The 13,258-nt window shown below is 16.9% G+C and overlaps 3 protein-coding genes across 8 annotated transcripts; 2 read left to right on the top strand and 1 right to left on the bottom strand.

The window, feature by feature from the left end:
* Nucleotides 1–2,546: 2,546 nt before the first annotated feature.
* Nucleotides 2,547–4,421, top strand: Chmp1 (chromatin modifying protein 1). Its single transcript, NM_001242467.1, is given in 4 exon segments — nt 2,547–2,889; nt 3,320–3,640; nt 3,846–3,990; nt 4,078–4,421. Coding segments are annotated over 4 exon segments (600 nt in total). The 5' UTR covers nt 2,547–2,867; the 3' UTR covers nt 4,190–4,421.
* Nucleotides 4,422–5,214: 793 nt separating this feature from the next.
* Nucleotides 5,215–10,190, bottom strand: LOC100576155. Of its 3 annotated transcripts, XM_026440793.1 has the most exons (13): nt 10,068–10,190; nt 8,948–9,055; nt 8,574–8,701; nt 8,447–8,489; nt 8,141–8,282; nt 7,914–7,996; nt 7,565–7,728; nt 7,393–7,478; nt 7,031–7,267; nt 6,660–6,846; nt 6,255–6,486; nt 5,818–5,963; nt 5,215–5,372 (listed from the first exon to the last, which is right to left on the bottom strand). In XM_026440793.1, exons 1-13 carry the CDS (start codon nt 10,082–10,084, stop codon nt 5,248–5,250), a joined length of 1,698 nt encoding a protein of 565 aa, XP_026296578.1. In that variant the 5' UTR covers nt 10,085–10,190; the 3' UTR covers nt 5,215–5,247. The 3 variants fall into 3 exon arrangements, with proteins under 3 accessions (XP_026296578.1, XP_026296577.1, XP_026296579.1); XM_026440792.1 differs by lacking the exon at nt 10,068–10,190 and having other exon boundaries at nt 8,948–9,170; XM_026440794.1 differs by lacking the exons at nt 8,447–8,489; nt 8,574–8,701; nt 10,068–10,190 and having other exon boundaries at nt 5,218–5,372; nt 8,948–9,168.
* LOC727141 (IST1 homolog) lies at nt 9,899–11,936 on the top strand. Of its 4 annotated transcripts, none has more exons than XM_001122854.5 (6): nt 9,899–10,469; nt 10,605–10,881; nt 10,940–11,086; nt 11,159–11,287; nt 11,362–11,418; nt 11,660–11,936. In XM_001122854.5, the coding sequence occupies exons 1-6, from the start codon at nt 10,201–10,203 to the stop codon at nt 11,837–11,839; spliced, it is 1,059 nt and encodes a 352-aa protein (XP_001122854.1). In that variant the 5' UTR covers nt 9,899–10,200; the 3' UTR covers nt 11,840–11,936. The 4 variants fall into 4 exon arrangements, with proteins under 4 accessions (XP_001122854.1, XP_006572340.1, XP_006572339.1 ...); XM_006572277.3 differs by having other exon boundaries at nt 10,940–11,101; nt 11,717–11,936; XM_006572276.3 differs by having other exon boundaries at nt 10,940–11,101.
* The last annotated feature ends 1,322 nt before the right edge of the window (nt 11,937–13,258 follow it).

Raw genomic sequence — 13,258 nt, 5'->3', positions numbered from 1 at the left:
AGGTTTTAAAGTAACAAACATTATAATTATAAATTTGCATAAATGATCTTCATTTAATGATATATAAATATATCAAAAAATTTCAATAGATTTATAAAACATATAAATGTTCGATTCTTAATTTGATTGCACTAATCAATAAACTGCTATACTTAATTTAGATAGAAAACTCAAATATACAACTTTAAAATTAGAGAAAAGATAGAAGAGATTTTAATAGATAAGTAAATCAAAGATGAAGATAAATAATTATTTTATTTTAATTTAGTTTTACGATATAAAATGTAAAATAAAAAATATTCATTAAATATAAATTTATGCAATAAAAATATAATGTATCTATTATATTATTGTCATAAAAATTTAATATTCCTTTGTGTTATATTGAGTATTTAATATTTTCAAGAAAAATGTTCATATATTATATAAACACTTAATATCTAACATAACAGCGATTTAATGATACATAATATAGAATTTTTATTTTTATAACTACTTATTTTTAGTAAATTTCTAAAAATTTTATAAAAAATACTTTCTACTTAAATATTTAATAATGTTTTTTCTAATATTGCAATAAATTATAAAGATTATTATATCAATTAATTTAAAATGAAATTTTCTATAAGTTAGATTAATCTAATTCAATATATTTTAAAGATTTAAAAACATTTGAATAAATTCTTTCTTCATTATTATTAATGAATTTATTTGATATACATTGTAAAATAAAATATAAAATATCTTAAATTTTTATACATATATTAATATGAAAAAATTTAATAATTTTTACTTATTGATATACATTTTTTTATAAATTTTTTTTTATAAATTTAATTCATATTTATAAACTATAAATAACAATATATTATTGAAATTCAAAATTTATTATATTATAATTATTTAAATTATTTAATTATTTAAATTAAACTTTCTATAATAACTTTTGCAATAAATTTTATTGGTCTAACGAAATCATTGAATTATAAAAAATTATTTACATATATGTACAATATAATGTAATATATATTATAGAAGAATATTAATACATATATTCAAAAATAATACAAAAATATAATATTATGTTTTTTTGATTAATTTTAAACATAATTAATTAATATATGTAACAATTAATTCATATCATATTTACTACAATATATACAATGCATGAAATATGTAAAAAATAGTAAAAAATTAAATTTTTATATAAAAAAACTAAATAAAATAATTATTTGTTTTATTTTAAAATAATTTTCCAATCTTTTTAAATTAATAATATTATAAATTATTATTAATATTATAAATTTAAAAATTAATTACTTATACATAAAAATAGATAAGTCAATTTTTAAAATATTATTAAAATTTTCATAATTTTCAAAAGTTTTAAAAAGTTGTTTGAAATGATTCAAAGTTTTTGTCATTTTATAGATTCGAAATAATTCGAAATATTTCAAATTTCATCTTCATTGTTTTCATGTGTATGATAAAATGAAAATCTTATATATGAATTCTGAAATATATGTCTATAAATATCATGAAATCATATTTTATGTTCTGAAATATCAACCTCGAAAAAAGCAAAATATTTTTTTATACCTTCGCGATTTACGTTCAATTATATTTATTGATATTTATATTATTTTATTTATAATTTCATAGTAAAATTAAAAATTAAATTTTATTTCTAGAAACAAAGTTTTGAAGATTTTTTTGATAAATTAATAGAATTTAACAAATAGATTTAAAATATTAAAATTTTAATGTCGTAGGAATATATGAAATCAAAAGTTAAGTATATTTAAAAATATTTTAAATACTTTATGTTTTCTTATTCTGCAATCAATGAAGAGTCTTTTTATTTCTGTAGTAACGACATATACATATTATAAATAGTAAGTAAATTTTAATTGAATGTAATTAAATTTGAAGTTTTTTTTTCAGATTCGTGGAACTTCAAATTTGCTATAAATAAATACAAAATATATATATTCCGCAAAACATCATTACAAACATCAGTTTATTACAATTATCTACAATATAGATTCACTATGGAAGAAAGAAAACGGACTTTTTTCATTGGTTGAGAAAAAAGTAAAAAAAATTAATATAATCAATATATTTTGTAAATCAAAATAATTTGTAAAGCATTTTTAAATATGTATAATTTTTGATTCCTAATATTCCTAATTAATAATACATTTCTAATATTAAAATTGTGATTTTTACAATCTTTTTATCAATTTATAGAAGAAATTTTACCAATTTATAAAAAAATTTTTTAAATCTTATATTCTTAGAAATAAAGTTTTATCAAATTAAATTTTAATTTTATTCATTATTAATATTAATATTATTTTACATTGAATCAATAATGTTACATGTTACATCAATAATACATAAAATGGAGGGAAATTACAAATAATATTAATTTTTATGATACAAAAAATTATTACATATTATGTTTGTTCAATATAATTTATCCACGGTATGAATTTTAAAATGTTCTCAATCGGTATAGTAGTTTATATTCAGAAAAATATTTTGTACTTTCCTATCTATAAAAATATTAAATATCATAGTATGTGAAGTACCTATGTCATTTATTAAAAGCTTAATAATAATAATATAGTAATTTAATCACATCTGCTAAATTGATAAATTTGTCACACCTAAAGAAACAGTATTCATCAGAAACGGTTAATGTTAATGATTGTCATGTCAAATAAATTGAAATTTGAATGACATTATTATACAATAATTAATATTTTCATTTGTTGTATCTTTGCTGACAGAATCAGATTAATATTATCATTTAAATTATTTATTTTATAAATTTCATCATAACGGGTGCTGAACAGTCAATCATGTCCGTCTCTCAGATGGAAAGTATCCTTTCTTAAAAATTTTTTACTCTTTTTATTTATCTCTTATTTTTTCAAATTTGATATTTATTTTCATAAAGATTTTAGTACTTTTTCAATTATAATTATATTTGTTTTTTTTATAAGTATTATACTAATTTATATTTGAGAAATTTTATAATATATTCAATTTTTTTGTTTTTATATTATATTATAATTATTATAATATTTTATTTATTATGTTTTAAATTTTAAAAGTAAAGCATAATTATTTTATTATAATTTCAATAAATTTATTAAAAAACTTAATAAAAGTTATTATTTTTTTAAAATTATATATAAAATATCATTTTTATGACAATAAATATTACATACAAATTTTTTGTATATATAAAATTTTATTAACAATGCATTGAAATGAAAATATGAAAATATTTTCTTAAATTAATATTAAGGAAATTTATTCAATCTTAAATTTGCTGTAAAAGAATTAGAGAGAAATTCAAAAAAATGTGAAAAAGAAGAAAAAGTAGAAAAAGCAAAAATAAAAAAAGCTATTCAAAAAGGTAATATGGAAGGTGCACGTATTCATGCAGAAAATGCAATTCGTCAACGTAATCAAGCACTTAATTATTTACGAATGAGTGCAAGAGTTGATGCAGTAGCTAGTAGAGTACAAACAGCTTTAACTACACGAAAAGTTACTCAGTCAATGGCTGGAGTAGTTAAAGCCATGGATGCAGCAATGAAATCAATGAATTTAGAAAAAATATCAGGTAATAAAAAAATTGTCTATATTATATATGAAAAATAAATGTTATATATATTTTATATATATGTAATGATTAATATTTAATTTTTTATGATATTTTATAATATTTGATAAGATAAATAAATTAATCATAGATAGCATTTTTGATAGTAATAATTTTTTTTTTATTGATGATGAATATCAAAATTAAAATATAATTTCTATTTTAGGTTTAATGGATAAATTTGAAAGTCAATTTGAAGATTTGGATGTACAAAGTTCATATATGGAGAATACTATGTCTCAAACTACAACAACGAATGTTCCCCAAAATGATGTTGATTCTTTATTACAACAAGTTGCAGATGAAGCTGGGTAAATATTGATTATATCTACTTTTTAATATATATTATTTTATATATTACATATTACATATTACGTAATACATATTATTTTTTTCAGTCTGGAATTAAATATGGAATTACCATCTGGACAATTAGGTAATATAGGTACTTCTACTATTAGTCAAGAACAAGATGAACTCACACAGCGATTAGCAAGACTTCGTGAATAGTATATTAAATATAAAATCAAACAGAAGTACATAATGACAAAAATATGCTTATTTACTATTATTTACAGTAATTTATTAATTTTATATTATTCTGAAAACCTGTAGGTACTTGCGGAAAATAATTATTGTATACCATTAGTGCCTATATGCTTAATAATTATTCATTATATATTATTAATATTTTTTCATAATAATTAACTTGAGAATAATTATAATAATTAAATAATTTGTACTACTGAATTTATGTTTGAGACAAAATATGATTTTTTTAATATAATCCATAAATCATATTTATTCTTCAAATCATTTTACATATAAAGATTATTAATACTATAATCATTTAGTATTCATTCATTTATAAAGATCAATATATAAAAAGTTAAAAAAAATACATAAAAATATTTTTTACAGATATATTTTATTATTTAAAATATATATATATTCTTTTTATTCAATTTATTTTGAAAAAAATTATTTAATAATGATATAAAAAAATGAAATGAAGATTAAATCTATTAAATATTTTTATTTATTTATATATGAAAAACATATATTGTTTGATAAATGTACATATTTATTTAATATTAAAATTACAATATTATTAAACTTTATACTAATTAAAAATTATTACAGTTTTAAAATTAAAAATTATCTAAAATTTATAAATTGCAATAATATTATATATTTAATTATTTTATTTATATATATTTCTTTAAAAATGTAATTTATTATTTAAAAATATTTATAAATAATAAAGCTATTAAAAAGTTATATTTTAATATACACATATAATCAAAATTTATTTAATTAAAAGATTTTAAATTATAATAAAAAAAAATAATATTATTTTAAAGAATATATAACTAATTTTGTAAAATATTGTAATTTTAACTATAAACAATAAAAACTTTCTAAAACATAAATAAAAATATAATTTTCTATGGAGAAACTTTCTATTTATCATACATAAAATCTATTATATATTATATATTTGTTTTATAAAAATAAATTTATATAATAAATATATTATTTGATATTATATTTCTATACAATTATAATTAACTATAATTTTCATAGTTATAGTTTTCACCATTTTGTAAAGCATAATAAGGATATTTTTCTATCCAAATTGTATCAAAAGGTTCAGCCTGTTTCAATATTACAATTTTTTCTGCATGAAATTCTAAATATTTAAAATAAAATTAATTTTACAAATAAAATAAATAAATATAAAAAATAAATTATTATATTTTATTATTATTATTATTTAATTCAAAAATCCTGATTTTAATGAAAAATTATATTATATAAAGCATAATATCTTTGTATATAAATTACATTAGAATTTGATTTATAGAATATTTTTTATTAATTACTTTACAAAAATGAAATTAATTTTCAAAATTTATATATATATTATTTTAAACAGGAATAAAAAAATTGTTTTCATATTCTACATATGCATAAACTTTTATTAAAGTCAAATTTATTATATTAAAATCAAGATTTTTAGGTTAAATAAATTATTCCTTATTATTTCTCTGTAAAATAAGTTCTTATATATATATTCTATTTTAATAAAATATATAATTAACTAATTATAAATATAATAATTAATTGAAATTTACCTAAACAATATTGAAAAGCGCATGCAGCATCAGTTTTATTATAACATTCTGGTGAAATTAAATCATGAAATTTTATTAATATTCCTTCATTCCAATATATAATCATTAGTGCCAACAATTCTCTTTTAGTCAAATATGTTTTTGAACTATAACAAAAATAAATGTTTATAAAATGTTTGATTATCTATTGTTATAATATACATAATAATTGTTTCTCTAATAAAACTATAATTTGCATAATTAAAATTTATTTTTTCTCAAAAAAAAAAAATTAGAAGAAAAAAGAATTTTACTTTTTTTTAATCAAAATTTAACATAATCTGTAGTATTATGAATTCTTTTCTAAAAAATTTAAAAATTTATATTTTATAAATATATAATATGTTTTAAAATTAAAATTAAAATATTTATAAAGCAAAATGAATAAAGAATTTTACCTAATTTTCTCTTCAAAACTTGTAATCTCAGAAATTAAAACTGCTTCAGATTCTTTTATTTCTTTTGTTTGCTCTTCAAATTCTTTCACTTCAATACTCTCTATTGGAAGTATCTTATCCAATGTCTTAGATATATCATTCGTTTCAGTTGTAGCAATCATAATTTTACTTGATAATTCATTTATTTGATCTCGTAATCGACTTGAATCATCTGCACGAATAGTTTCTCCAACTATAAAATTAAAATTTCAAAAATCAATACATTATATAAATAAATATATGTTTTTATTTTAAAAATTACCAGAAATCACAATAGATCAATAATAATTTCATTTATGAATAATTATATTTTATTTTCGTATTTATTTTCATAATTAACAATTATAATTAATTAAAAATATTTACCTATTGTTTCTTTCATTTTAAAGTCAAACATATTTTGAAATTCATTTTGAACTATCAAAGGCTTTTTAAAATACTGATTAAAAAATTCAATTAATGTTTTTCCCCACGATTTATTATTAATTTTCATTGAAGGTTGTTTCAAATAGTCCTTTGCTGATGGTAAAATAGTTGTAAATCGAAACTCTTTCTAAAAAATATATAAAAATTTTATATTATATATTAAAATTAAAATAAATTTTAATTAAAATAAATTTTAATTTTAATATATTCAGTTAATAATTAAATTATATCAATTAATAATTTCTGATATTTATTTTAAAAAATAGTCAATTTATTCCATGTTTTCCAATATTTTATTCAAAGTAACTCACTATAGTATGAGCATAAACATTTTCAATGTATCTTCGCATAATAGTATCCGTTAATTTAGTTTGTTTATCTAAATATGTTTTCTTTTTTTTTGTTGTTTTTATTTTATTCAATTCTATATTTTGAAACTCAGGAAAAACTTCTTTTTGCAATTCAGATGGTAAATCAGATGCATGTATATTTTCAGTTATTGGTGCCGAGAATAGTTCAATTGCAGGTAATTCTTCTGCAGAAGTTATCTATAAAGAAAAATTTATATATAAAATTAAATTTATACAATTTGAAAAAATACTAAACAAAAAAATCAAATATTTAATATTTTTTCAATTTCATTTATTATTGTAATATTTTTTTATATGCATACTTTTCTTCTTTTTATTGGAATTTCTATTGGAGATTTTGAAGTTCTTTTTTTAGGAGTTACAGGAATATTTTTTTTAATGTGATGATCTAAAAAATAATATTTATAAAAACTATTAATATATCAAAAATATTTATAAATAAAATAATCAAATACATTAATAAATATCAATAACTTTCAAAAATAAAAAATGATTCAGGTTGATCTCTTCCAGTAGATGCTAATCGTGTTTCTTTCTCAGTTTCAATTTCAAATTTATTAACATCTAATAAAGGAACTTGTATGGATTCGTTAGGAATTTCTATTGACTGATCCCAATGAAATCTTCGTATTTCATTTCTAAATAATAATTATAAATAATTTTAAAGATATTAATAATTTAAAAATATAATTTTTTATTAATTATTAATAAAAAAATAAATAAAAATTTTTTTAAACATATATTCTAATCTTTTTTAATATTACATAATTATTTATATAATTAACAATTATATTAAAAAATATAATAAAAATATAATACTAACAGAGATAGTTCTTCCACTCCAGATAATATAAATTTTTCCATTTCATGAGTTGGTAATGCCCCAAAATTCATTTCACTTTGTATCTATAATTATGAATAATATAGATACAATTGTATAATATAAATATTATTGACTTAATTACATAAAATAAATATAAAAGAAAATTTTATTATCACAAATCATATATGCATAGTTTGATTTTTTGTTATAAAAATATTTCATTTTACCAAATTTTCTATGGCAGAAGAATATGGTTCTTCAGTAATTAAATGCAAATTCGATGACATTTCTAAATTTCGGAAAACTTCACTTATAGGAGGAATTTCCGGTAATTCTAATGACATTACTGCGTTTAACTCTTCTTTATATCTAAAAAAAATAAAATTTGAAATTTTCTATATTTTTTTTAGCAATAATTCGAGTTGCAAATTCTATAAATATTACAAATATTATAATCAAACATTTTTAAATTTCCAAAAAAATGCTTAAAAATTTTAAATTAATTAACTAATTTAATTTAAAAATAAATTTACCTATTTATTTCATGTAATTTCCAATTTACTTCAAATAGATAATCTATAATATAGAAAAAATAAAAAATAAATTTATTTTTAAAAATAAGACGAAATAGTAATTTATAAAATTTGAAAAATTTATGACCTTGAAAGTATTTTGTTTGATAAAAAAGTATTTTCGTAGCACCATACATTAATTGCGAAGAAAGATAAAGACTGAATCTACCATAATTTTTGTCATTCCGTATTTCAACTGTTGATAAAATTTCATTGCTAAAAATATAACAATAAACAAATAATTATACATATATATGTATATTTATATTTATTTATAAGTAATAAATAAAAATAATATAATTTTATTATCGTAACAATAAATAATAATAATAAATATAATAAAATATAAATAAAAAATAGTAAATAAATATAAAATAATAATAAATAATAAAAAATTATTAATTCATAATTATTAATATAACATTTTTAAATTTTAAAATAAGGGTAAAGAAAGTATCTTACCAAATATAGGATACGTTAATCTTTTTAATTAATGCCGGTTTACAAGTTTTTTTAAACATTTTTTCACTAAAAGTTGCAGCTAACCAACATCGCGCCAATTTGCCTTTCCTTCGAAGAGAAAGAAGTTCAGTTGAATAAAACATTGAAAAATTAAATAACAATTCAGAGATAAAATGCGAATCAACAGTTAATTTTTGTTTCTATATTCAACAGAAACGAACATTGTTAAAAAATCGATTAATCGATTTATTGAAGCGCCCTCCTTTAGAATATTAAATATTGTACAATTATATTATATTATATTATATTATATTATATTATATTATATTATATTATATTATATTATATTATATTATATTATATTATATTATATTATATTATATTATATTATATTATATTATATTATATTATATTATATTATATTATATTATATTATATTATATTACATATATATATATATATATATATATATATATACATACATATATATACATATACATATCACAATATATCTATATTTAAATAATATTTTAAAAATATATATAATTTTATTAATTAAATAAAAAAATTTATTTATATTTGATTTATTTTAATCTAAAATAATATTAATATTTTGAATTTTTTAATTTATTTTAAAATAATCTTTTTTCTTTAATTTAGAAGTTTTTTTAAATTTTATAATTCTTTAAAACAATTTTTATATAATTATTTTTTATACTACAAGATATATACTACTAATATATATATATATATATATATATATATATATATATATATATATATATATAATTTACTTATTATATTTATAATATTAATATAATTGAATTATTAACTGTGTAAAAATATATTTTTTTACAGAAAAAATTAAAGTATTTAAAAGTAGTGCCTTATTCTTTATTTGTACTCTTATATTAAATAACTCATTAAAAAATGTATAAAATATGTCATGAGAATATGTTAAGTATCTATAACTGTGCCTTATTTTAAGATCATATTGAATTATTTTTTTATTTTTTATTTGTATTATTTTATATTTGTTTTAGTTTTAATTAGAAAATTATATATATATTTTTTAAATTATAAATAAGAATAAATACTTCAACATTATATATATATTCACCTATTAGAATCATACATTTGATCTTATGAACTGTCACTGATCAGTTTTCAAGTAACCTATATTATATTGCTACATAAAGGCATGAAAAATTATTTGAATTTCTTTTTCATTTGTAACAAATTTCATTAAAGAAATGTTTTCGAGTGGACCAAATTATACCAAATTAAAAACACATTTACGTCTAACAATAAATCGGCTTAAATTGCTCGAAAAAAAAAAAACTGAACTTGCCCAGAAAGCACGAAAAGAAATAGCTGATTATCTTGCTGCAGGAAAAATTGAAAGGGCAAAAATACGCGTTGAACATATTATTAGAGAAGACTATATGGTTGAAGCAATGGAATTGCTCGAAATGTATTGTGATCTCTTACTTGCACGTTTTGGACTTATTCAACAAATGAAGTAATGATGATTCATTATTCAAGCGATGAATAAATTTTCTAAATTTTTAATTTTAAAAGAATATAAATGATAATTGATATTTTTTAAATTTTTATATTTTAAAATTATAAATGTTATTAATTTTCATTGTTATAGAAATTTAGATGAAGGTTTAGCAGAAGCTATTTCTACGATAATTTGGGCTGCTCCTAGAATACAAACTGATGTTCAAGAAATTAAAGTAATTGCTGATATTTTAACATCAAAATATGGAAAACAATATACAGAAGCATGTAGAGAAGAAGCAGTACAAACTATTTCTGAAAAATTGAAACATAAAATGAGTGTGCAATCACCATCTAAGCTTCTTGTAGAAAAATATCTTATAGAAATTGCAAAAAATTATAATGTTGAATATGAACCAGATCCACAGGTAAAAATTATATAAAATAAAAACATTATCAATATCATTTATTGTTGTGACATTATAGGTAATGATAGAAGGTCAAGATGCTTTATTAATAGATGTTGAAAATAATACAGAAAGGAATAATTTAGACATAGCTTCTGGAGGCATAACTATACCACAGCCTGTTGGATTTATTGGTTTTCCTCAACCTCCTTTATTACCAAATCCTGTATTTAATTTAATTGTATGTAATATTTTTTTGATTTTTTACTCATATTTTTATTTAAATTATTTCTTTTAGAATTCAGAAAAAGGAACTATAGGATTTGTAACTCCAACAACTTTAGAAAATAAAGATCAAAATGTTCCTTATAATCCAAGTAATGTTTTGTATAACATTCCTTTAGATAATTCTAATGGAAACAAATCTGTGAGTGATATAATATGAATTCTATGAATAAAATTATTTCATTAATTTCATTAATAAAATCTTTATATTTTAAGGAAAATAATCAACAATCACCTCTATATGAATCATTTCCACCTGATTTAAATAAACAGGTAATTTAACAAAAATAATTATCAAATAAAATAATGATAAATAAATTAAAATAAATTAAAAAAATATAATCAATAGTATATTTTTTTAATATTTATTAATATTTCATTTTTATTTTTTATTTTTTTCTGATTTATAGATTTATTTTATTATTGTTTATTATTATCACTTTTTAATATATTAGAGATATTTGTTATTTATTTATATAATACTTTTATTTATATTTATGATTTCCTATTACAGTCTGACCAGAAACCAAAACCTCAACCGCGATCGAAAATGCCGATGAATGATTTTCAGCTTCCAGATTTACCAACTGTGCCATCGGAGAATAATTTACCATCAAATAATCCATCTACTAGCGAAGATATTGATTTTGATGATTTAATGAAACGCTTTGAAGACTTGAAGAAAAGAAAGTAATTTCTTAATTGTTTTAAGATGCATTACATATATCTTATAGTACAACAACAATATAATGTAGGTATAAATAAAAATAATTATTATTATTTTAATGCTATATTAATGTATAATATTAAAATTTAAGTAATTTTCTATTAATTAATATATATATAAAGCTACATATATTATTATTTGCAATATTTTTTCAAAATATTATTAATAAGTTCAATTTTATCAATATTATAAAAAACATAATAATTAATATATAATAGTCTCTCAATCATCCAATTTAATAAGAAAAAATGATTAATTGAAAGAATTGAATAATAAGAGATTAATTGAATAATTAAAATAATAGTAATAAACAATAGTAAATTGAGTAACAATAGTAAAGTAACATCAGTAAATTGAGAAATTTTATTTCTTAGATCAACAAATATAAATATATCTGTATAAATCGATATAAATTATAAATAATCTTTAAATTATAATATATGCATTATTATATTTCATTATATTATTTATATATATTTAAAAAATAAATATCATAAGTTGAATAATCAATAAGTTCAATAAGTTGAATTTCTAGGAAAAATATGAATAAAAATATGATAACAATATAGTTCAATTATGTTTCAAAAATTATTATTTTCACAAGAATAGAATTTACTACATTATCATTTTTTATTTTGCAATGAGAAAATTGGATAAATGAGGGATTAATATACAGTTATTCACAAAAATATGCAGATATATTATTTTAGTTTAACGATCTATATTTATGTTAAAATTATTATATTAATATTATAAAAAAAATAAAAAGAAATTTTATTTCTTTCAATAAAGCATTAGAAATGTGAATTATCTATTATTTATTAATTAGAAATTTAATTAATGTAATAAAATAATATTAAAAAATAAATAAAATCACAATTATTTTTCCCATCACAAATATTTATATATTAAAAATTGCAAATTTTGTACTTTAAAAATTTATAGTATAGTATAAAATAATAATTTTTTATAAAAATTAAATATTAGTTTTAATATCTTCTTATGAGAAAAAATATTTTTCTATTTATTCTATAAATTTAAAAAATTATAAAAGTTTTATAATATATAATACTTATATAAGTATATGTTATGCAATTTTTTTTATTGTCCAAAATCATTTTGGAGGAATGAAATCAATTCTTAAAAATTTAGTGTTTATATTATGATTCGTAAACTGTAAGAAATACAAAAAATATTTTCAAATAAAAATTATTTCTTTTCATAAGGTCTATCATCTAATAAAATATTTATTAATTGTTTATACAATTAAAAAAAATTATATAAACAAAAAATTTTTTTTTAAATTTATTTTTTAAAATTTTTAATCAACAATGTAATTAAATAAAAAAGTTATGAATATAAAAAAAAGAAACTTATAATTTTATA

The sequence above is a fragment of the Apis mellifera genome, linkage group LG5 (genome assembly GCF_003254395.2).
Source record: "Apis mellifera strain DH4 linkage group LG5, Amel_HAv3.1, whole genome shotgun sequence".
Lineage (NCBI taxonomy): Eukaryota > Metazoa > Arthropoda > Insecta > Hymenoptera > Apidae > Apis > Apis mellifera.
This window is presented reverse-complemented; position numbering and strand designations above follow the sequence as displayed.